This window comes from Heterodontus francisci, chromosome 4 (genome assembly GCF_036365525.1).
Source record: "Heterodontus francisci isolate sHetFra1 chromosome 4, sHetFra1.hap1, whole genome shotgun sequence".
NCBI lineage: Eukaryota > Metazoa > Chordata > Chondrichthyes > Heterodontiformes > Heterodontidae > Heterodontus > Heterodontus francisci.
Genome location: NC_090374.1, coordinates 11,356,611 through 11,378,741, shown reverse-complemented (window position 1 = coordinate 11,378,741; position 22,131 = coordinate 11,356,611). Strand labels below are relative to the sequence as shown.

The 22,131-nt window shown below is 45.6% G+C and overlaps 1 protein-coding gene across 3 annotated transcripts in view; it reads right to left on the bottom strand.

The window, feature by feature from the left end:
- The window catches only part of rictora (RPTOR independent companion of MTOR, complex 2 a), a 373,719-nt gene that overhangs the window by 143,001 nt on the left and 208,587 nt on the right, over nt 1-22,131 (bottom strand). For all 3 annotated transcript variants that reach the window (XM_068029133.1, XM_068029132.1, XM_068029135.1), the window contains 5 exons: nt 21,358-21,448; nt 20,159-20,225; nt 18,567-18,647; nt 11,587-11,687; nt 6,653-6,818 (listed from right to left, as the gene is read on the bottom strand). In XM_068029133.1, the coding sequence (XP_067885234.1) occupies nt 6,653-6,818; nt 11,587-11,687; nt 18,567-18,647; nt 20,159-20,225; nt 21,358-21,448 (506 nt within the window). The remainder of the gene's footprint in view (nt 1-6,652; nt 6,819-11,586; nt 11,688-18,566; nt 18,648-20,158; nt 20,226-21,357; nt 21,449-22,131) is intronic.

Here is a 22,131-nt window from a genome sequence, read left to right as displayed (position 1 = left end):
CATTATTGAGGATGGGGACATTTGTGGAGCCACCTCCTCGTTAGTCGTTTAATTGTCCACCACCATTCATGGCAGGACTGCAAAGCTTAGATCTGATCCATTGGTTATGTGATTGCTTAGCTCTGTCTATTGCATACTGCTTACACTGTTTGGCACGCAAGTAGCCCTGGGTTGTTGCTTCACCAGGTTGACACCTCATTTTGAGGTGTGCCTGGTGCTGCTCACGGCATGCCCTCCTGCACTCTTCATTGAACCAGGGTTGGTCCCCCGGCTTGATGGTAATGGTAGAGTGGGGGATAGGTCGGGCCATGAGGTTACAGATTGTGGTTGAGTACAATTCTGATCATGCTGATGGCCCACAGTGCCTCACGACTGCCCAGTTTTGCATTGCTAGATCTGTTCAAAATCTATCCCATTTAGCATGGTGGTAGTGCCACAATGAGAAACTAATATTAAAGACCATGCTGCATAGCGCAGGACACCACAAGACTGAAAAAGTGAAAGACGACAGTGTAAGTTGATGAGCAATTGCCACTTGATAGCACTGTTGATGACTTCTTCCATCACTATGGTTATGACTGAGAGCAGGCTGACAGGACTGTAATTGATCGAATTAGATTCGTCCTGCTTTTTGCGGATATGACATCCTTGGGCAATTTTCAATATTGCTGGGCAAATGTCACTTTTGCAGCTGTACTGGAATAGCCTGGCGGCTGGAGGTGCGGATAGTGCTGGAGCATAAGCCTTCAGTACTACAGCCGGAATGCTATCAGAGCCCATAGCCTTTGCTGTATCCAGTGCTCTTAGCTGTTTCTTGATGTCATATGGAGTGAATCAAATTAAGTTGAATGCTGGCCTTTGTGATGGTGGAATCTCAGGAGGCCAAGATGAATCATCCACTCAGCACTTCTGGCTGAAGATGCTTGCAAATGCTTCAGCCTTGTCTATTGCACTCATGTGTTGGGCTCCACTATCATTGAGGATGGGATTATTGGTTGGTTAATTGCCACCATTTAATGGATGAGGCAGGACTGCAGAACTTTGATCTGATATGTTGGTTGTGGGATCACTTAGATGTCAACAGCATGCATGTAGCCCTGTATTGTAGCTTAACCAGGTTGGCACCTCATTTTCTGGTGCTGCTCGAGGTAAGCCAGGGAAAAGATTTTTAAAAAAGGTCCTCAGAAAGGTAGTAATCTCAGGATTACTCCTAGTCCCATGTGCTGGTGACTATAGCAACAGGAAGATAGTGCAGATAAATGGATAGCTGGAGAAGTGGAGCAGGAGGGAGGGTTTCAGGTTCATGGGGCATTGGGACTAGTTCTGAGGGATGGGCACCTGTACAAGATGGATGAGTGGCAGCTAAGAAAAGCTGAGACCCATGTTCTCTGAGAGATTAAGTAGTACCATTGGGAGAACCGGGAAATAGCAGAAATAAGATGAGGTTAGAGAGATATAAATTAGAATTAGAACATTACAGCGCAGTACAGGCCCTTCGGCCCTCGATGTTGCGCCGACCTGTGAAACCATCTGACCTACACTATTCCATTTTCATCCATGTGTCTATCCAATGTCCACTTAAATGCCCTTAAAGTTGGCGAATCTACTACTGCTGCAGGCAGGGCGTTCCACGCCCTTACTACTCTCTGAGTAAAGAAACTACCTCTCACATCTGTCCTATATCTATCACCCCTCAACTTGAAGCTATGTCCCCTCGTGTTTGCCATCACCATCCGAGGAAAAAGACGCTCACTATCCACCCTATCTAACCCTCTGATTATCTTATATGTCTCTATTAAGTCACCTCTCCTCCTCCTTCTCTCCAACGAAAACAACCTCAAGTCCCTCAGCCTTTCCTCGTAAGACCTTCCCTCCATACCAGGCAACATCCTAGTAAATCTCCTCTGCACCCTTTCCATAGCTTCCACATCCTTCCTATAATGCGGTGACCAGAACTGCACGCAATACTCCAGGTGCGGTCTCACCAGAGTTTTGTACAGCTGCAGCATGACCTCGTGGCTCCGAAACTCGACCCCCCTACTAATAAAAGCTAACACATATGCCTTCTTAACAGCCCTATTAACCTGGTTAGCAACCTTCAGGGATTTATAGCAGTAAAATTAGAAATATCCCAACAATGGCAGGGACCAGATTGAGGAAAATAGTAAGTAGTTATTTATTAGTACAGAACTTGAGTATTGCTGAAAATAGAGACATTTTGTCGAAGCTTTTTGTCTTGCACTCATCAGGACAAATCGCAAGAATACCAATGTAAGGGAAGCAACAAATTTATACTATATGAGAAGAGAGTGCTAACTGGTTGGCCAGTGAACTCTGATTGGCAGAGGTGTTGCCATGGGGAATGCACCAGTTTATGGTGACTGACAGTCAACTATCAAGCTTTGTTTCAAATTTAAACCAGGCAGATTGCCAAGCTTCAGTTATGAAGATAGACTGGAGAAGTTAGGGCTGCTTTCCTTGGAGAAGAGAAAACTGAGAGGTGATTTGATAGAGGTATTCAAAATCATGAGGGGTCTGGACAGAGTAGAGAGAAACTGTTACCACCCGTGAAAGGATCAGGAACGAGAGGGCACAGATTTAAAGTATTTGGTAAGAGAAGCAAAAGTGACATGAGGAAAAACATTTTCACGCAGCAAGTGGTTAAGGTCTGGGAGGTGCTGCCCGAGAACGTGGTGGAGGCAGGTTCAATTGAAGCATTCAAAAGGAAATTAGACAGTTACATGAAAAGGAAGAACATGCAGGGTTACGGAAAGAAGGCAGGAGAATGGAACTGAGGGAATTGCTCTTTCAGAGATCCAGCGCGGACACGATGGGCCGAATGGCCTCCTTCTGCAGTGTAACGATTCTGTCTCGATTTTCAGCAAAATAGTAAGTGACAAAGGAAATATTAGATTGCATCTATGTCAATTTCTGTAGTATAACAAATAAGGTTGGGAAGATGCAGATACAAAGTTCCCCATCGAAATTGTGGTCGATACTGCATGCTTGCCTTCATCGGTCGGGGCATAGAGTATAAAAATTGGCAAGTCATGCTGCAGCTGTACAGAACTTTAGTTAGGCCACACTTAGAATATTGCATGCAATTCTGGTTGCCACACTACCAGAAGGACGTGGAGGCTTTCGAAAGGGTACAGAAGAGGTTTACCAGGATGTTGCCTGGTCTGGAGGGCATTAGCTATGAGGAGAGGTTGGATAAACTCGGATTGTTTTCACTGGAACGACGGAGGTTGAGGGGTGACATGATAGAGGTTTACAAAGTTATGAGCATGGACAGAGTGGATAGTCAGAAGCTTTTTCCCAGGGTGGAAGAGTCAGTTACAAGGGGACATAGGTTTAAGGTGAGAGGGGCAAAGTTTAGAGGGGATGTGCGAGGCAAGTTCTTTACACAGAGGGTGGTGAGTGCCTGGAACTTGCTGCTGGGGGAGGTGGTGGAAGCAGGTACGATAGCGACGTTTAAGAGGCATCTTGACAAATACATGAATAGGAAGGGAATAGAGAGATACGGTCCCCGAAAGTGCAGAAGGTTTTAGTTTAGGCAGGCATCAAGATCGGCACAGGCTTGGAGGGCCGAATGGCCTGTTCCTGTGCTGTTCTTTGATATGCAGGAATATTGATTCATCAACTTAGGGAGGACGGTAGGTGGTTATCAGCAGGAGGTTTCCTCGCCCATATTTGACCTGAAACCAACAGACTCCACATGTTCTGAAGTCAACACTGAGGACTCCCAGGGCCACTGCGTCCCAACTATATACCACTGTGCCACTACCTCTGATGAGTTTGTCCTGCCAGTGGAACAGGACATACAGGGATGATGATAAAGCTGTCTGGGATGTTGGTTGATTAGCATGATTCTGTGAGTATGACTGTCAGGTTGTTGCTTGACTAGTCTGTGGGACAGCTCCCCCAAACTTGGCTCAAGTCCCCAAATATTAGTGAGGAGGACTTTGCAGGGTTGACTGGGCAGGGTGTGCCTTTGTCGTTTCCAGTGTCTAGGTCGATGCCAGGTGGTCTGTACGGCTTTATTCTCTCATTCATTTTTGCAGCACTTTGAGGACTTGAGAAATTTTATCCTACAGGCTGCAATTGGTACTGAATTTAACTGTTACACGCTGTCCCACTAGAAAAACTGGCCTCATCCTTATATAAAAGCAGAATACTGTGGATGCTGGAAATCTGAAACAAAAACAAGAAATGCTGGAACCACTCAGCAGGTCTGGCAGCATCTGTGAAAAGAGAAGCAGAGTTAACGTTTTGGGTCAGTGACCCTTCCTTGGAACTGACAAATATTAGAAAAGTCACAGGTTATAAGCAAGTGAGGTGGGGGTGGGACAAGAGATAACAAAGGAGAAGGTGTAGATTGGACCAGGCCACATAGCTGACCAAAAGGTCATGGAGCAAAGGCAAACAATATGTTCATGGTGTGTTGAAAGACAAAACATTAGTACAGATTAGGTGTTAATGGACTGAATATTGAACAGCAAGTGCAAACTTGTCCAGTCTCTTCCCACCTACATCCGTGACTCTTCTGACGCCCTACGTCATTTTGACAATTTCCAGTCTCCTGATCCCAACCGCCTCCTCTTCCCTATGGACGTCCAATCGCACTACACCTCCATCCCGCATCAGGATGGTTTGAGGGCTCTCCGCTTCTTCCTGGAACAGAGGCCCAACCAGTCCCCATCCACCACCACCCTCCTCCGCCAGGCTGAACTTGTTCTCACATTGAACAACTTCTCCTTCAACTCCACGCACTTCCTTCAAGTAAAATGTGTCGCTATGGGTACCCGCATGGGTCCTAGTTATGCCTGTCTTTTTGTGGGATATGTCGAGCATCCTTTGTTCCAGTCCTACTCAGGCCCCCTCCCCCAATTCTTTTTCCGGTACATTGATGACTGTATCAGTGCCATTTCCTGCTCCTGCCCCGAACTGAAAAACTTTATCAACTTTGCTTCCAATTTCCACCCTTCTCTCACCTTTACATGGTCCATCTCCGACACTTCCCTTCCCTGACTTCTCTGTCTCCATCTCTGGGGATAGGTTGTCTACTAATATCCATTATAAGCTCACCGACTCCCACAGCTACCTCGACTACACTTCTTCACACCCTACCTCCTGTAAGGACTCCATTCCATTCTCCCAGTTTCTCAGTCTCCGACGCATCAGCTCTGATGATTCTACCTTCCATGACAGTGCTTCTGATATGACCTCCATTTTCCTCAATCGAGGATTTCCCCCCACTGTGGTTGACAGGGCCCTCAACCGTGTCCGGCCCATTTCCCGCACCTCTACCCTCACCCCTTCCCCTCCCTCCCAGAACCGTGACAGGGTTCCCCTTGTCCTCACTTTCCACCCCATCAGCCTCCATATCCAAAGGATCATCCTCCGCCATTTCCGCCACCTCCAGCGTGATGCCACTACCAGCCGCATCTTCCCCTCCCTTCCCGTCAGCATTCCGAAAGGATCGTTCCCTCCGCGACACCCTGGTCCACTCCTCCATTACCCCCACCACCTCGTCCCCGTCCCATGGCACCTTCCCCTGCAATCGCAGGAGGTGTAATACCTGCCCATTTACCTCCTCTCTCCTCACTATCCCAGGCCCCAAACACTCCTTTCAGGTGAAGCAATGATATACTTGTACTTCTTTCAATGTAGTATACTGTATTCGCTGCTCAATGTGTGGTCTCCTCTACATTGGGGAGACCAAGTGCAGACTGGGTGACCGCTTTGCGGAACATCTCCGCTCAGTCCGCAAGCAGGACCCTGAGCTTCCGGTTGCTTGCCATTTCAACACTCCCCCCTGCTCTCATCTCTGTCCTGGGATTGCTGCAGTGTTCCAGTGAACATCAACGCAAGCTCGAGGAACAGCATCTCATCTACCGATTAGGCACACTACAGCCTGCCGGACTGAACATTGAATTCAATAATTTCAGAGCATGACAGCCCTTCATTTTACTTTCATTTTTAGTTATTTTTTCTTTTTTACATTCTTTACAATCTTTTTGTTTGCATTTATTTCAATTCATCTTAGTTTGTTCAGTTTGCTTACCCACTGTTTTTTTTTCAGGTTTGCACTTGCTGCTGTTCAATATTCAGTCCGTTAACACCTAATCTGTACTAATGCTTTGTCTTTCAACACACCATTAACATATTGTTTGCCTTTGTTCCATGACGTTTTGGTCAGCTATGTGGCCTGGTCCAATCTACACCTTCTCCTTTGTTATCTCTTGTCCCACCCCCACCTCACTTGCTTATAACCTGTGACTTTTCTAATATTTGTCAGTTCCGAAGAAGGGTCACTGACCCAAAATGTTAACTCTGCTTCTCTTTTCACAGATGCTGCCAGACCTGCTGAGTGGTTCCAGCATTTCTTGTTTTGGCCTCATCCTTATCTGGTCAGTAACTCTGTTACAAAGTGCTTTGTATCTGACTGTGGAACATGAATACTGATTTACTGGTACAACAAACGTTTGTGCAACTTGTGCAACAGATGAAACTGTATTACATCAAAACACATACAAAGCGGGATTCCAACTGCCACTCAAGATTAATGGACAAGCCTGTGCCAGTCACCTTACCTGCACATTGCTAAACTTTCCACTACAACACGTTACAAAGTGCTCCACCATTTTACCTTCAAGACAAAGATGTCTTTCTGAACACGGAGGTGCTGATCGCGTTTTTGGGAGGTGGAACCGCTTTTGTGCGTAATGTGATCCAAGTACAGGCTGTAAGGTTTCGCACCACGCTTCTTCATTTCGTGAAAACGCTTCAGGCAGTTCACAGCTGCGCTGGCCCGCCTGTTAATAAATCAACAATGAACTTAAATCACAGAGGAAAATAGTCACAAACTCTCCTGTTTATTGACACCACTGCGATCACTGCCATGTGGTTTGCAGAACTGAAATGAAACATCAGGGGAAAAATATCCAGAATCACATGATCAAAATAAATTTGACTTCTTTAGTCATCATAAACCAGTTGCTTTAGACATTGTTCTCCTGAAGTTTACTTCGACCCCCCCCCCCCCCCCCCCACCAAGTTCCAAATACACTGCCCTACACATTCTTGTTCAGTGTGTTGGTGTCAGCTTAGCTAGGAGTTTACAGAAATTGTTTTCCTTAAAAGTAATATTCACTCCTGTATGGTCTGAACAGCTTCTTGTTTCTCAGTGTCAGTGCTGTTCATGTATAGTACACAGTGGGTAAAAGGGAATGATTCACCCCTGTCTGGTAGAGAGTAGATGGAGATAAACTGTTCCCAATGATGGAAGGGTCAAGAACCCTGAGGACACAGATTTCACATGATTGGCAAAAGCATCAAAGGTGACATGAAGAATTTATTTTTTTTTAATGCAGAGTGGTATTCTGATCTGGAAGATACTACCTTGAAGGGTAATAGAGGCAGATTCAATCATGCGTTTCAAAAGGGAATTTGATAAACACCTGAAGGGAAAAAAATCTGCAGGCTTCAGGGAAAGGGTGGGGGAGGAGTGGGACAAGCAAAGTTGCTCTTCAGAGAGCCGGCACGGGCCCGACAGGTCAAATGGCCTCCTGGGTTAGAAGCATAGAAAATAGGAGCAGTAGGCCATTCGAGCCTGCTCCGTCATTCATTATGATTATGGCTGATTATCCAACTCAGTAACCTGTTCCTGCTTTCGCCCCATACCCTTTGACCCTTTTAGACGCAAGAGCTATATCTAACTCATTCTTGAAAACATACAATGCTTTGGCCTCAACTGCTTTCTGTGGTAGAGAATTCCACAGGCTCACCACCCTCTGGGTAAAGAAATTTTTCCTCATCTCAGTCCTGAAAGGTTTGCCCCGTATCCTTAGACTATGACCCCTGGTTCTGGACTCCCCCACCGAGAACATCTTTCCTGCATCTACCCTGTAAAGTCCTGTTAGAATTTTATAGGTTTCCGATGAGATCCCCCCTCACGCTTCTTAACTCCAGCGAATATAATCCTAATCGACTCAATCTGTCCTCATACATCAGTCCCACCATCCCAGGAATCAGTCTGGTAAACCTTTGCTGCACTCCCTCTATAGCAAGAACATCCTTCCTCAGATAAGGAGACCAAAACTGCACACAATATTCCAGGTGTGGCCTCACCAAGGCCCTGTATAATTGCAGCAAGACATCCCTGCTCCTGTACTCCAATCCTCTCGCTATGAAGGCAAACATACCTTTGGCTTTTTTACTGCCTGTTGCACCTGCATGCTTACTTTCAGCGACTGGTGTACGAGAACACCCAGGTCTCGCTGTATATTCCCCTCTCTCAGTTTTTAGCCGTTCAGATAATAATCTGCCTTCCTGTTTTTGCTACCAAAGTGGATAACCTCACATTTATCCACATTATACTGCATCTGCCATGCATTAGCCCACTCACTCAACTTGTCCAAATCACCCTGAAGCCTCTCTGCATCCTCCTCACAACTCACCCTCCCACCCAGTTTTGTGTCATCTGCAAATTTGGAAATATTACATTTAGTTCCTTCATCTAAATCATTAATATATATTGTGAATAGCTGGGGTCCTAGCACCGATCCCTGCGGTACCCCACTAGTCACTGCCTGCCATTCAGAAAAAGACCCATTTATCCCTACTCTTTGTTCCCTGTCTGCCAACCAATTTTTTATCCATCGCAATACACTACCCCCAATCCCATGCGCTTTAATTTTACACGTTAATCTCTTATGTATGACTTTGTCGAAAGCCTTCTGAAAGTCCAAATAAACTGCATCCACTGGCTCCCCCTCATCAACTCTACTAGTTACATCCTCGAAGAATTCTAGTAGATTTGTCAAGCATGATTTCCCTTTCGTAAATCCATGCTGACTCTGCCACTGTTCTCGAAGTGCTCTGCTATAAAATCTTTGATAATGGACTCTAGAATTTTCCCCACTACCGACATCAGGCTGACTGGTCTATAATTCCCTGCTTTCTCTCTACCTCCCTTTTTAAAGAAGTGGGGTTACATTAGCTACCCACCAATCTGTAGGAACCGCTCCAGAGTCTATAGAACCTTGCAAGATGACCACCAATGCATCCACTATTTCTAGGGCCATTTCATTCAGTACTCTGGGATGCATTCCATCAGGCCCTGGGGATTTATCGGCCTTCAATCCCATCAATTTCCCCAACACCATTTCTCTACTAATACTGATTTCTTTCGGTTCCTCTCTCTCACTAAGCCCGGTGTTCCCCAACATTTCTGGTATGATATTTGCGTCCCCTTTTTTGAAGACAGAACCAAAGTATGCATTCAGTTGGTCAGCCATTTCTTTGTTCCCCATAATAAATTCCCCCGTTTCTGACTAAGGGACCTGCACCAATCTTTTTCTCTTCACATACCTATAGGAACCTTTACAGTCAGTTTTTATGTTCCCCGCAAGCTTGCTCTTGTACTCTATTTTCCCCTTCTTAATCAATCCCTTAGTCCTTCTTTGCTGAATTCTAAACTGCTCCCAATCCTCAGGTCTGTTGTTTTTTCTGGCAAATTTATATGCCTCTTCCTTGGATCTAATGCTATCTCTAATTTCCCTTGTAAGCCATGGTTTGGCTACCTTTCCCATTTTACTTTTGGGCCAGATAGGGATAAACAATTGTTGCAGTTCATCCATGCACTCTTTAAATGTTTGCCATTGCCTATCCACCGTCATCCCTTTAAGTAACGTTTCCCAATCCGTCATAGCCAACTCGCACTTCATACCTTCATAGTCTCCTTTAATAAAATTCAGGATCCTTGTCTCAGAATCAACTATGTCACTCTCCATCTTGATGAAGAATTCTAGCATATTATGGTCGCTCATCCCCAAGGGTCTTGCACCAGTAGATTGTCAATTAGTGGTGTAACCATTCTATGCTTCTATTGTATAGTAGTGCATGTGTGTGCCAATGTGAGTTCCTGCACGGGTACAGTACACAGCCGGTAAAAGAGAAGGATTCACTTCCATCATTGTGGGCTGGATTTTGTGGAGGAGGCGGGGATCCTGGCACTGAGCCAAAACGTTGGGGGGAATCCCCACCTCGGCCTTTTCATGCCACCCGCACACCACCCCCGCCACCACCCTCCGCGCCCCGGAGCAATCTTAAGTGTTTTGAAGGTAAAGTGTCCTGTGCCAAGATCCCCGTCCCTTTAAAGATGGGGATCCCGCCTGCAAGAGCTGCCGGCCAATCACAGGGCTGGCAGCTCAGCAGCACTGGCAGTACTGCAGAGGCTTTGGACCCAGGTCCAGGTCCAGAACCCAGACCTCAGTTAAGTGAGGTGTGGTCGCCAGGGTCGGTCCGGAAGGCCCTGATGAGGGGGGTGGTCGTAAAGCCCAGGGGGAGGGGGTCCTGGGAGGTGCATTGTTTCCAGCCGGATCCTCTGTGGGGCACAGATTGTCCATGGAGGAGGGATCCCCCCACACCCACCCCCCCCCATGCCCGTCGGGACCCCCTCGTAGCAAAGGCACTCCCCCGCCACTGGTTAGATCCCAGTGTTGGCAGGAAGAGGTCTTTCAGTGGCAGTTAATAGGCCACTTCGGAGCCTCAATTGGCCTCTGGACGGGAAGGCTATCGTTGTCCTATCCCGTACCTGGCAAGATCGCTTGGCAATGGGGCAGCGATAGGCCCTCGGCGCCTTCCGCCCACCCCCCCACACCCACTCAGACCTCACCGCAGGGAGGCCTAGCAAATCCAGCACTGTGTCTCAGTTCTGAGCTACCACAGCACTACAGAGAGGCCATGACTAGAATGAAGATGAGTTACTATAGTGAAGAACAGTGAAGAATATTTCTTTCTGGTATACATACATACACAACTACTATATAAATGCCTCACATATGGATGACGAGAGCCTTCTGTATGCATGACACTATTACCATATAGTAAACACTCTAGTTTGTGTTTTCCTTCCCTCCTCTTGAAGATGCTGAATCTTGCTGGCTACCTTCCATCACCTGAAACTAGTTGCAAGTGGCACTTGCAGGCATCCCCACCAGGTAGGGATAATGGTAGCATCAGAGCAGACTCTCAGTTCCGAAGAAGGGTCACTGACCTGAAACGTTAACTCTGCTTCTCTTTTCACAGATGCTGCCAGACCTGCTGAGTAGTTCCAGCATTTCTTGTTTTTATTTCAGATTTCCAGCATCCGCATTTTTTTGCTTTTATCTCATTAAACCTATGTGTGCTTCGCAGCACGGGTCACTGGATAGCAGTCAGGAGCGGGAATCTTGGCTGAAAATCCTCCTCCACTGCGCCAACCCCATCCCTCAGCTTCAGGCACCCTGCATTACTATCCCAGCACAGTTCGGCCAACTCAGTACAGACCAAGTGTAGAATCTGGGAACCTCTGGTTTGCATGTCGCCATACCAAAATCGGCAGTGCATTTCACAAATAGCTCCTCTCAAGACAGCTTTTACCTGGTCTGTACCAGAGTACGAAAATGATTCACACAAACAATAACATTGCCATAAAAGCTGCAGACCACAGGCAGTAACCACAGCTGCAGTGCATTAACTCCCTTGAACCCTGTGCGCATTCTGGATTATTTGGCACAAATGGTGAAATTCAACACTTACAGCCGCTTTTCCTGAGAGATATCGAAGGAAGCTGCCATATTCATGAGGGTCGGTAGACAGTGTAAGTGGTGACTGTAGGTGTACGGTAGGATAGTATTTGCCTGTATGAGAAAATCAGATGTTTACGCTGGCCACATCAGAATACAAGCTTATTTGAAACTTTAGCGCAGTGCTGAGAGAGTGCTGAACCTCCAATGAGATGTTAAACTGGGGGTACATCTGCCTGGCCAGGTGGATATTAAAGAACCTATTCGAAGAGATTAGGGTGAATTATGAAGTGTCCTGGCCAACATAAATCTTTCAACCAATATCACTAAAACAGGTAACACTGCCAAATTCAGCAATCAGATCTCAATCATCTCATGGCTGCCCCGCTGTGCCTACATAACAGTAATGATGAGACTTCAAAGTAATTTGTTCAATGTAAAGCATAGCATCACATTTCTGAGATATTTAGACCCCTGAAATTCCAGGCGTTTCTGTCATATTCTTAAGATTTTACAAGCAACCAGATGCAACAGTCTAGTAGTCAACGGGGCAGTGTCAGCATGGTTACAGGACACTTATTACAAGACTTGGATAACTAAAGAAGTTAAGGAAAGCATCAAACTTAAGGAAAAGGCATATAATTGTGTAAAGGTGAGTGGCAGTTGAGATGATTGGTCAGAATATAAAGAACAGCAGAGAATGACTAAAAGGTTAATCAGGAGAAAGAAATTAGAGTATGAGAGGAAGCTAGCCAGAAACGCAAAAACGGACAGCAGAGTTTCTACAGGTATTTAAAAAGGAAAAGAGTAAGTAAGTGAGGATTGGTCCTCTAGAGAGTGAGAATGGGGAGCTAATAGTAGATAAGTAAATGACGGATACAATGAACAAATATTTTGCTGCCTTCACTATGGAGGATACAAAAAAACATTCAAGTAATAGCTGCAAAACAGGAGGTGGAAGGAAGAGAGGAACTTGGTGAAATTACGATCACCAGGGAAGCAGTACTGACCAAACTGATGGAGCTGCGGGCTGACAAGTCCCCAGGTCCTGATGGACTTCATCCTAGGGTCTTAAAAGAGGTGGTGAATGAGGTAGTAGATGCGTTGGTGTTAATTTTCAAAATTCACTAAATTCTGGCAAGGTTCCATCAGACTGAAAAGTAGCAAATATAACCCCTCTTTTCAAGGAGGGGAAGGTGGTGGGGGGGGGGGTGGAAGTCAGAAAAAAGGTAACTATAGGCCAGTTAACTTGACGTCTGTCGTGGTGAAGGTATTAGAATCAATCATTAAGGAGGTTGTAGCTGGGCACTTAGAAAAACTCAAGGTAATCGGGAATAGTAAGCATGGTTTTGTGAAAGGGAAATCCTGTTTAACCAATTTACTGCAGTTCTTTGATGGAGTGACACGTGCTGTGGATAAAGGGGGGCCTGTTGACGCACTGTACTTGGATTTCCAGAAGGCATTTGACAAGGTGCCACATAAAAGGTTATTATACAAAGTAGGAGCTCATGGTGTCGGGGGTAACATATTAGCATGGATAGGCGACTGGCTGGCTGGCAGAAATCAGAGTATGCATAAATGGGCCCTTTTCTGATTGGCAGGATAGAGTCATACAGTGGTACAGCACAGAAGCAGGCCCTTCGGCCCACCACGTCCATGGCGACCATAATGCCTATCTATACTAATCCCACCTGTCTGCATTAACTCCATATCCCTCTATGCCTTGCTCATTCAAGTACCTGTCCAGATGCCTCTTAACTGTTGCTACTGTTCCTGCCTCCACCACCTCCTCTGGCAGCTCATTCCAGATACCCACTATTCTGTGTGTGAAAAATTACCCCTTTGATCCCCTTTAAACCTCCTCTCTCACACCTTAAATATGCCCCCCAGTTTTAGTCACCCCTACCATGGGAAACAGATTCTGGCTATCTACCCTATCTATGCCTCTCAATTCTATATACCTCTATCATGTCCCCTCTCAGCCTCCTTCGCTCCAGGGAAAACAGACACAGCCTATCCAATCTCGCTTTATAACTCAAGCCCTCCAAACCAGGCAACATCCTTGTGAATCTTTTCTGCACCCTCTCTAGCTTAATCACATCTTTCCTATAGTGCAGCGACCAGAAATGAACATAGTACTCCAAATGCGGCCTAACCAACATTATTTACAACTGTGACATGACGTCCCAACTCTTGTACTCAATGCCTCGGCCAATGAAGGCAAGCATGCCATATGCCTTCTTCACCACCCTGTCTACCTGTGTTACCACTTTCAGGGAACTATGTACTTGCACCCCAAGGTCTCTCTGCTCAACAACACTCCCCAGGGCCCTGCCATTCACTGTATATGTCCTACCCTGTTTTAACTTCCCAAAATGCATGACTTCGCTCTTGTCTGCGTTAAATTCCATTTGCTAATCCCTTGCCCACTTTCCCAGTTGATCTATATCCTGTTGTAACCTTACACAACCTTATTTATTTTTTTATTTATTTAGAGATACAGCACTGAAACAGGCCCTTCGGCCCACCGAGCCTGTGCAGAACCAACAACCACCCATTTATGCTAACCCTACAGTAATCCCATATTCCCTACCTACACTAGGGGCAATTTATAACAGCCAATTTACCTATCACCTGCAAGACTTTGGATGTGGGAGGAAACCGGAGCACTCGGAGAAAACCCACGCAGACACAGGGAGAACTTGCAAACTCCGCACAGGCAGTACCCAGAATCGATCCTGGGTCCCTGGAGCTGAGAGGCTGCGATGCTAACCACTGCGCCGCCAATTTTGGTGTCATCTGCAAACTTACTAATCATGCCCCCTACATTCACATCCAAGTCATTAATATATATGACAAACAACAGAGGGCCCAGCACCGATCCCCGTGGCAGACCATTGGTCACCGGCCTCCAATCTGAAAAACAACCCTCCACTACCACCAAGCCAATTTTGTATCTAATTTGCTAACTCACCCTGGGTCCCATGTGTTCGAACCTTCTGGACCAGCCTACCATGCAGGACCTTGTCAAAGGCCTTGCTAAAGTCCATGTAGACAACGTCCACCGCCCTGCCCTCGTCAATCCTCTTGGTCATCTCCTCGAAAAACTCAATCAAATTCGTGACACGATTTCCCACGCACAAAGCCATGCTGACTATCCCTAATCAGACCTCGCCTTTCCAAATGCATATAAATCATGTCTCTCAGAATCCCTTCCAATAGCTTTCCCACCAGTGATGTAAGGCTCACGGGCCTGTAGTTCCCTGGCTTATCCCTGCTGCCCTTCTGAAATAAAGGCACAACGTTAGCTATCCTCCAGTCTTCCAGTACCTCACCCGTGACGAACGATGATACAAAAATCTCTGCCAGGGCCCAAGCAATCTCCTCCCTTGCTTCCCATAGCATCTTAGGATACACCTGGTCAGGCCCTGGGGATTTATCCACCTTAATGCGCTTCAAAACCGCCTCCTTTGTAATGTTGATATGCTCCAGGATATTGCTGTTCCCTCCCTTGAACTCACTAGCTTCCATGACCTTCTCCACGGTAAATACAGATGAGAAGTATTCATTTAAGACCTCGCTCAGTTCCCATAGCTCCACAGATAGATTACCACACTGATCCTTAAGGGGACCTACTCTCTCCCTAGCTATCCTTTTACTCTTCATATACTTATAGAATCTTTTAGGATTCTCCTTTATCTTATCTGCCAGGGAAATGTCAAGGCCCCTTTTCGCCCTCCTAATTTCCTTCTTAAGTGTACTCCTATATCCCCTATACTCCTCGAGGGACTCGCTGGATGCCAGCTGCCCATATTTGACATATGCCTCCTTCTTTGTCCTGACCAGATCCTCAATATCCCTCGTCAACCAAGGTTCCCTAAACTTGCCAGCCTTGCCCTTCCATCTAACAGGAACATGCCAGCCCTGAACTCTTCCGATCTCACTTTTAAAAGTTTCCCACTTGCCAGATGTCCCTTTATCTGTAAACTGCCTCTCCCATTCAACTTTTGAGAGTTCCTATCTGATGCCATCGAAATTAGCCTTCCCCCAATTTAGGACTTCAACCTGAGGACCAGTCCTATCCTTTTCCATAACTATCTTGAAGCTAATAGAGTTATGGTCACTAGTCCCAAAGTGCTCCCCCACTGACACATCAACCACCTGCCCAACCTCATTTCCTAAGAGGAGGTCGAGTGTAGCCCCTTCTCTAGTAGGGCCATCTACATACTGCTTCAGAAAACTATCCTGGATACACAACAAATTCTTCCCCATCTGATCCCTTAGCACTAAGGCAGTCCCAGTCAATATTAGGGAAGTTAAAATCACCTACTATTACAAACCTATAATTCTTACACATATCTGTGATTTCCCAACATATATGCTCCCCCAATTCCGTCTGACTATTGGGGGTCCTATAGTATAATCCCATCAAAGTGATCACCCCTTTCTTATTTCTAAGTTCTACCCATATGGCCTTGCTGATCGATACCCCCCCGGGGATATCCTCTCTAAGTACTGCCGTGATGTCCTCCCTAATCAATAGTGCAACTCCCCCTCCTCTCTTACCTCCACCTCTGTCACGCCGGAAGCATTGGTACCCCGGAACATTGATCTGCCAGTCCTGCCCATCCCTCAATCACATTTCCGTAATAGCTATATCACAATCCCGTGTACCGATCCATGCTCTGAGTTCATCTGCCTTACCTGAAAGGCTTCTTACATTAAAGTAAATGCAGTTTAGCCTACCAGACCTTCCACGTTCCTTATCCTGCCCCTGCCCGGCCTGCCGACTGGACTTGCTTGCTTTAGCATTTGCCTCAACTATCTCATCGGAGAGACTAGTACTTTGGGTCCCACCTTCCTGCCAGACTAGTTTAAACCCTCCCGAGTAGTACTAGCAAACCTCCCGGCAAGGATATTGGTCCCTTCCAGTTCAGATGCAACCCATCCCTCTTGTACAGGTCATCTCTGCACCAGAAGAGATCCCAATGATCCAGGTAGCTGAAGCCCTCCCGCCTACACCAGCTCTTCAGCCATGCATTCATTTGCCTTATCCTCCTATTCCTACCCTCATAGCACGTGGCACAGGGAGTAATCCTGAGATTACAACCCTAGAGGTCCTGCTTTTTAACCTTCTGCCTAACTCCCTATATTCACTTTGCAGGACCTCATCTCCCTTCCTGCCTATGTCGTTAGTACCAATATGGACCACGACCTCTGGCTGCTCACCCTCCCCTTTCAGAACGTCCTGCAGCCGCTCTGAGACAACCTTGACCCTAGCACCAGGGAGGCAACATACCATTCTGCAGTCTCGTTTGCAGCCACAGAAACACCTATCTGCACCCCTTATAATAGAATCCCCTATCACTATAGCTCTTCCGCCCCTTTTCCTCCCCTGCTGTGCAGCAGAGCCCTCTGTGGTGCCACGCACTTGGCTGTTGCTGCTTTCCCCTGGGAGGTCATCCGCCCCCCAACAGTATCCAAAGCGGTATATCTGTTTGAGAGGGGGATGGCCACAGGGGACTCCTGCACGACCTGCCTGCGCCTACTATTCCGTCTGGTGGTCAACCATCTTTTCTGCATGTGTAGCCATTACCTGCGGTGTGACCACCTCACTAAACGTGCTATCCACGACGTCCTCAGCATTGCGGATGCTCCACAGTGAACCCACCTGCAGCTCCGTAATGTGGGTAGCCAGTAGCTGCAGCTGGACACACTTCTTGCACACATGGTTGTCAGGGACACTGGAAGCGTACCCGATTTCCCACATAGCGCTGGAGGAGCATATCACGGGGCTGAGCTCTCCTGCCATAATTTACCCTTAGATTAGTTACTCCCTTAATTAAAAAATACTGATTACACTAGGGGCCTTGTTCTACCCAGGATGTGATGAGTGGAGTCCTGCAGGGGTCTGTGCTGGGGCCCCAACTTTTTAAAATTTATATCAATGACCTAGATGAGGGGAGCGATGGCATGGTAGCTAAATTTGCAGATGACACAACAACAGGTAGGAAAGGATGTGTGAAGAGGACCAAAGGAGGTTGCAGATTGATATAGATAGGTTGAGTGAGCGGGCAAAAATCTGGCAGATGGAATATAATATGGGAAAACGTGAAGTAGTTCACTTTGGCAGGTAGAATAAAAAAGCAGAGTATTACTTAAATGGAGAACGACTGCAGAATTCCGAGGTGCAGAGGGATCTAGGTGTTCCAGCGCATGAGTCACACAAAGTTAGTATGCAGGTACAGAAGGTAAGAAAGAAGGCTAATGGAATGCTATCCTTTATTACAAGAGGAATTGAAAATAAAAGTAAGGGTATTATGCTTCAGTTACACAGGACATTGGTGAGACCACATCTCGAATACTATGTGCAGTTTTGGTCTTATTTAAGGAAGGATGTAAATGCGTTGGATGTGGTTCAGAGGCTTACTAGATTGATACCTGGAATGAGGGGGCTGTCTTCTGAGGAGAGATTGGACAGTCTGGGCTTGTTTTCACTGGAGAGAGTTAATTTAAGTATATAAGATCCTGAATGGTCTTGACAAGGCGGATGAAGAAAGGATGTTTCCTTTTGTGGGGGAGTCCAGAACTAGGGGGCACTGTTTTAAAATTAGGGGTATCCCTTTTAGGACAGAGATGAGGAGACAAATTTTTTTTCTGAGAGGGTTGTGCGACTTTGGAACTCTCTGCCTCATGATGGTGGAGGCAGGGTCATTGAATAATTTTAAGACGGAAGTAGATAGATCCTTGTTAGACAAGGGAATCGAAGGTTGTCAGGGGTAGATGGGAATGTGGAATTTGAGACACAAACAGATCGGCCATGATATTACTGAATGATGGAGCAGGCTTGAGTGACCAAATGGCCTACTTCTGGTCCTAACTCGTTTGTCATATGTATGTATATAAGACCACAAGGAAAAATGTCAAGCTGGTTATTGGACATTAATTACAGGGCTAGAGAGGCAGCATCAGCCTGATTACCAGTCATCTTACCATGTGCAAGAGCTCGCCTAGCAGGATGGTAGCCCGCACAGACACATTATCATTGCTGCTTGTTAGCACATCAACCAGGCTCTAAGGAAAGAGATAGAATGAATTACAACGGTGAAAAACAAAATAAAAACAAGAATAGGCAGCCACCTTACTACAGCACAGGCACACAGCTCATTTACACAGATCCTTCTTTAAAAAAATCTCCCTCTTTTCTCAAATGTTACTAGTCCATGGAACATGTACAATATTTATAGAATAGCAGTAATCTAACATCAACACACTACTGTTGGTCATTCAGCAACATGGAGTACACTAGCTGTGTTGGCACTAGGTTCCCTGGTCAGTAACAGTCAGCCAGCACCAGATGTAAAAAATTACAGGTATAATATCAACACACTAACCTAGTCTCAATGCTTCAATTGAACAATTGAATTGGGGCTTCTCTACCCCAGAGGGCTGTGGAGGCTTAGTCATTGAGTATGTTGAAGGCTGAGATTGACAGATTTCTATATATTAAAAACATCAAGGGTTATGGGAATAACGTGGGAAAGGGGTGCTGAGGTAGAAGATCAGCCATGATCGCATTGAACAGCAGAGTAGCCTCGAAGGACTGAATGGCCTACCCCTGCTCCTATTTCTTATGTTCTTATGTAACTACTCATGCTCGAGGCCAACCCAACCTTTTGACTAGATTCCAGCTTGGAGCTCACTCCCGGATATCAGTGTATCTCTATATAAACCACCCAAACCCCTCGCTTAGACTCCAGTCTGTAACTCACTCCCAGGTATCCTTTATTCTATACAGAATATTCAAGTGTCAGCCGTGGCTAAGTAGGTAGCACTGTTGCCTCAGTCAGATGGTTGTGGGTTCAAGTTCCACTCCAGAGACTTGAGCAGACAAATCTAGGCTGTCGCTCCAGCGTAGTACTGAGGGAGTGCTATACTCCCGATTGTGTTGTCTTTCAGATGTGACGTTAAACCGAGGTCCCATCTGCACTGTAAGTTGGATGTAAAAGATTCCCTGAGACTATTTTGAACAGCAAGGGAATTATCCTTGGTTTCCTGGTCAATATTTATCACTCAATCAATATCACTAAAGCAGATTATTTGGTCATTATCATACTACTGTTTGTGGGAGCTTGCTGTGTGAAATTGGCTGTCATGTTTCCTACTTTATAACAGTGACCACACTTCAAAGGCACTTCATTGGCTAAAAGGTGCCTTTGGGATGTTCTGAAGCCATGTAAGTCGCTATATAATTGCAAATCTATCTTTATTTATATATAAACCACACAAACCCTCTATTAGCTTCCAGTCTGCAACTCACTCCCAGGCATCCATTATGTTGTATATAAACCACCAAAACCCTTCAAAATTAGGTTCCAGCCTCTTAAATCACTCACAGTTTTCCATTATTCTGTATGTAAACTATTTGAACCTGTTGATCAAATGAATGCTCACTCTCATTATTCTGACAAAACTGTGACAGTTACATGGTGCCAATAGAAGTATATTATGTGCAGTGGGTCTTAGTTTCATATGACACATATGTCAAAAATAAAATAAAATGTTTTTGCTACTTTAATCATTACCTCCAGGAGTCCATTGTTAATGAATGCAGACAGCACAAGTGCCAAGTAGTTATCCATCAGGTCAGGCCTGGAAAAGAACACAACACTTCAGGTGAATTAAACCATGAACAAGGCTGACCCACAGCTTGAGTGTTCCCCTCACACATAACACTGAGCATCACAAAAGGAGATACACATTATCTAACATCTCACAGGATGCTTCATAATCATATTACACTGGATGTCCTACAAGCACATATTACAGCATGGGAGTCCATGGGATTACACATCATGTCCTACAAAAAACACCTCAATAATGTCTCAGGGGGTCCCACACACATTACATAGCATGCTCCAGGGTTTCCACACACAAGTTACACAACTCCCTCCACAATGTCCCACCAACACTCCAAGGCAAAGTACAACACTGGTAGGATACAGTGTAAAGCTCCCTCTACACTGTCCCCATCAAATATGGGTTACATATAGAGCAACAGTCCTGTTAATCTGTCACAATAATGTGCCTAAGTATGTCCCCTACTACATCACTGAGAAATTTTCCCACTTCCAACACTAGTGGGGCTGCCAGTTTAGTGGCAATCTTTGCTCTGGAACTCTTAACTGGTGTAAGATTGACACCAGTTCACATATGGTCTTCCAATCCCTCAGTCTTGGCTGGATTTGAACTGATGTTAGAGATGTAGGAGATGCCCTTCATTCCCCAGTGCTCTGCAGCCTATTGAACAGTAATGTGTAATTTTACCGAGGTCTCAAAAAAATTTTTACCCACCCAATATACTACATAGCTTGTGTCCCATCACTCAATCATAAATGGACCTGGTCACACTGGCTACTGGTATTAAGCACTTTAACAGCTTCAATTACAAAACGGCAGAGTTGAAAGAGCTCCACATGAATTGGTGGGAGGGGAGAAAAATGATTATGCTGACTCTGAAAGAAGCACTGTGCTGTTTATAGTGAAAGAGTTTGTTAAAGCAGAGTAATACAAATCGGTTATGAAGAAAAAACTTGTATTTATATGGCACTTTATCTCGTCACTCCAACATCTCAAGGTGCTTCACACAGAATGAATTACTTATAAGTGCACTGACATTCTTTGTTTGGGTAAACAAGGCTGCCATTTTGCATATATACAGGTTGTAGTCTCTCGCCTTGGTCAAGTGCACCCAAACAACTGCATTTATCAAGGAGTCACATACCTGGATCGGGCTCGATGTGGAAGAATGGTTTTAGCTTCAGCTGCTACAAATCCATCTGAAAGGCGCCAGGAGTCCTGGAATCGGCTGGGATCTGTCAGGATGAGAAGGGGAAAAAAAGAACAAAGTGCAATGTAAGAAATCATGAAATGAGAAAAGGTCTATTCAGCCTAACAAGCATGCTTCTTCTATAATCTATGCACACTCTAGCTGAGTAAACAGGGCATAATTTCAAAGTTAGATGATGACAACCACATTTTCTCCAATCTGTCCTCATCACTGAAGACCGTCATCCCTGGAACCATTCTCGTGAATCTTTTCTGCACCCTCTCTAATGCCTTCACATTCTTCCTAAAGCGTGGTGCATGATTTGGATGCAATACTACAGTTGAGCCCAAACCAGTGTTTCATAAAGGCTCAGCATAAATTCCCTGCTTTTGTACTCGATGCCTCTATTTATGAAGCTCAGGAACCCATTTGCGTTATTAACCGCTTTCTCAACCAGCCCTGCTACCCGCAACGATTTGTGTACATGTACCCCCAGGTCCCTCTGCTCCTGCACTCTGTTTAGGATTATATTCTTCATTTTATATTGCTTTTCCTCGTTCTTCCTACCAAAATGTATCACTTCACACTTCCCTGCATTAAATTTCATCTGCCACGTGTCCACCTACTCTACCAGCCTCTCTATATCTATATTTAATATGACCTCAGGCATTTAAGAGTGAGTGCAGCTAATGCACACTTCCAGCAGAGGGTAGCAGCAATGAAGTAAGG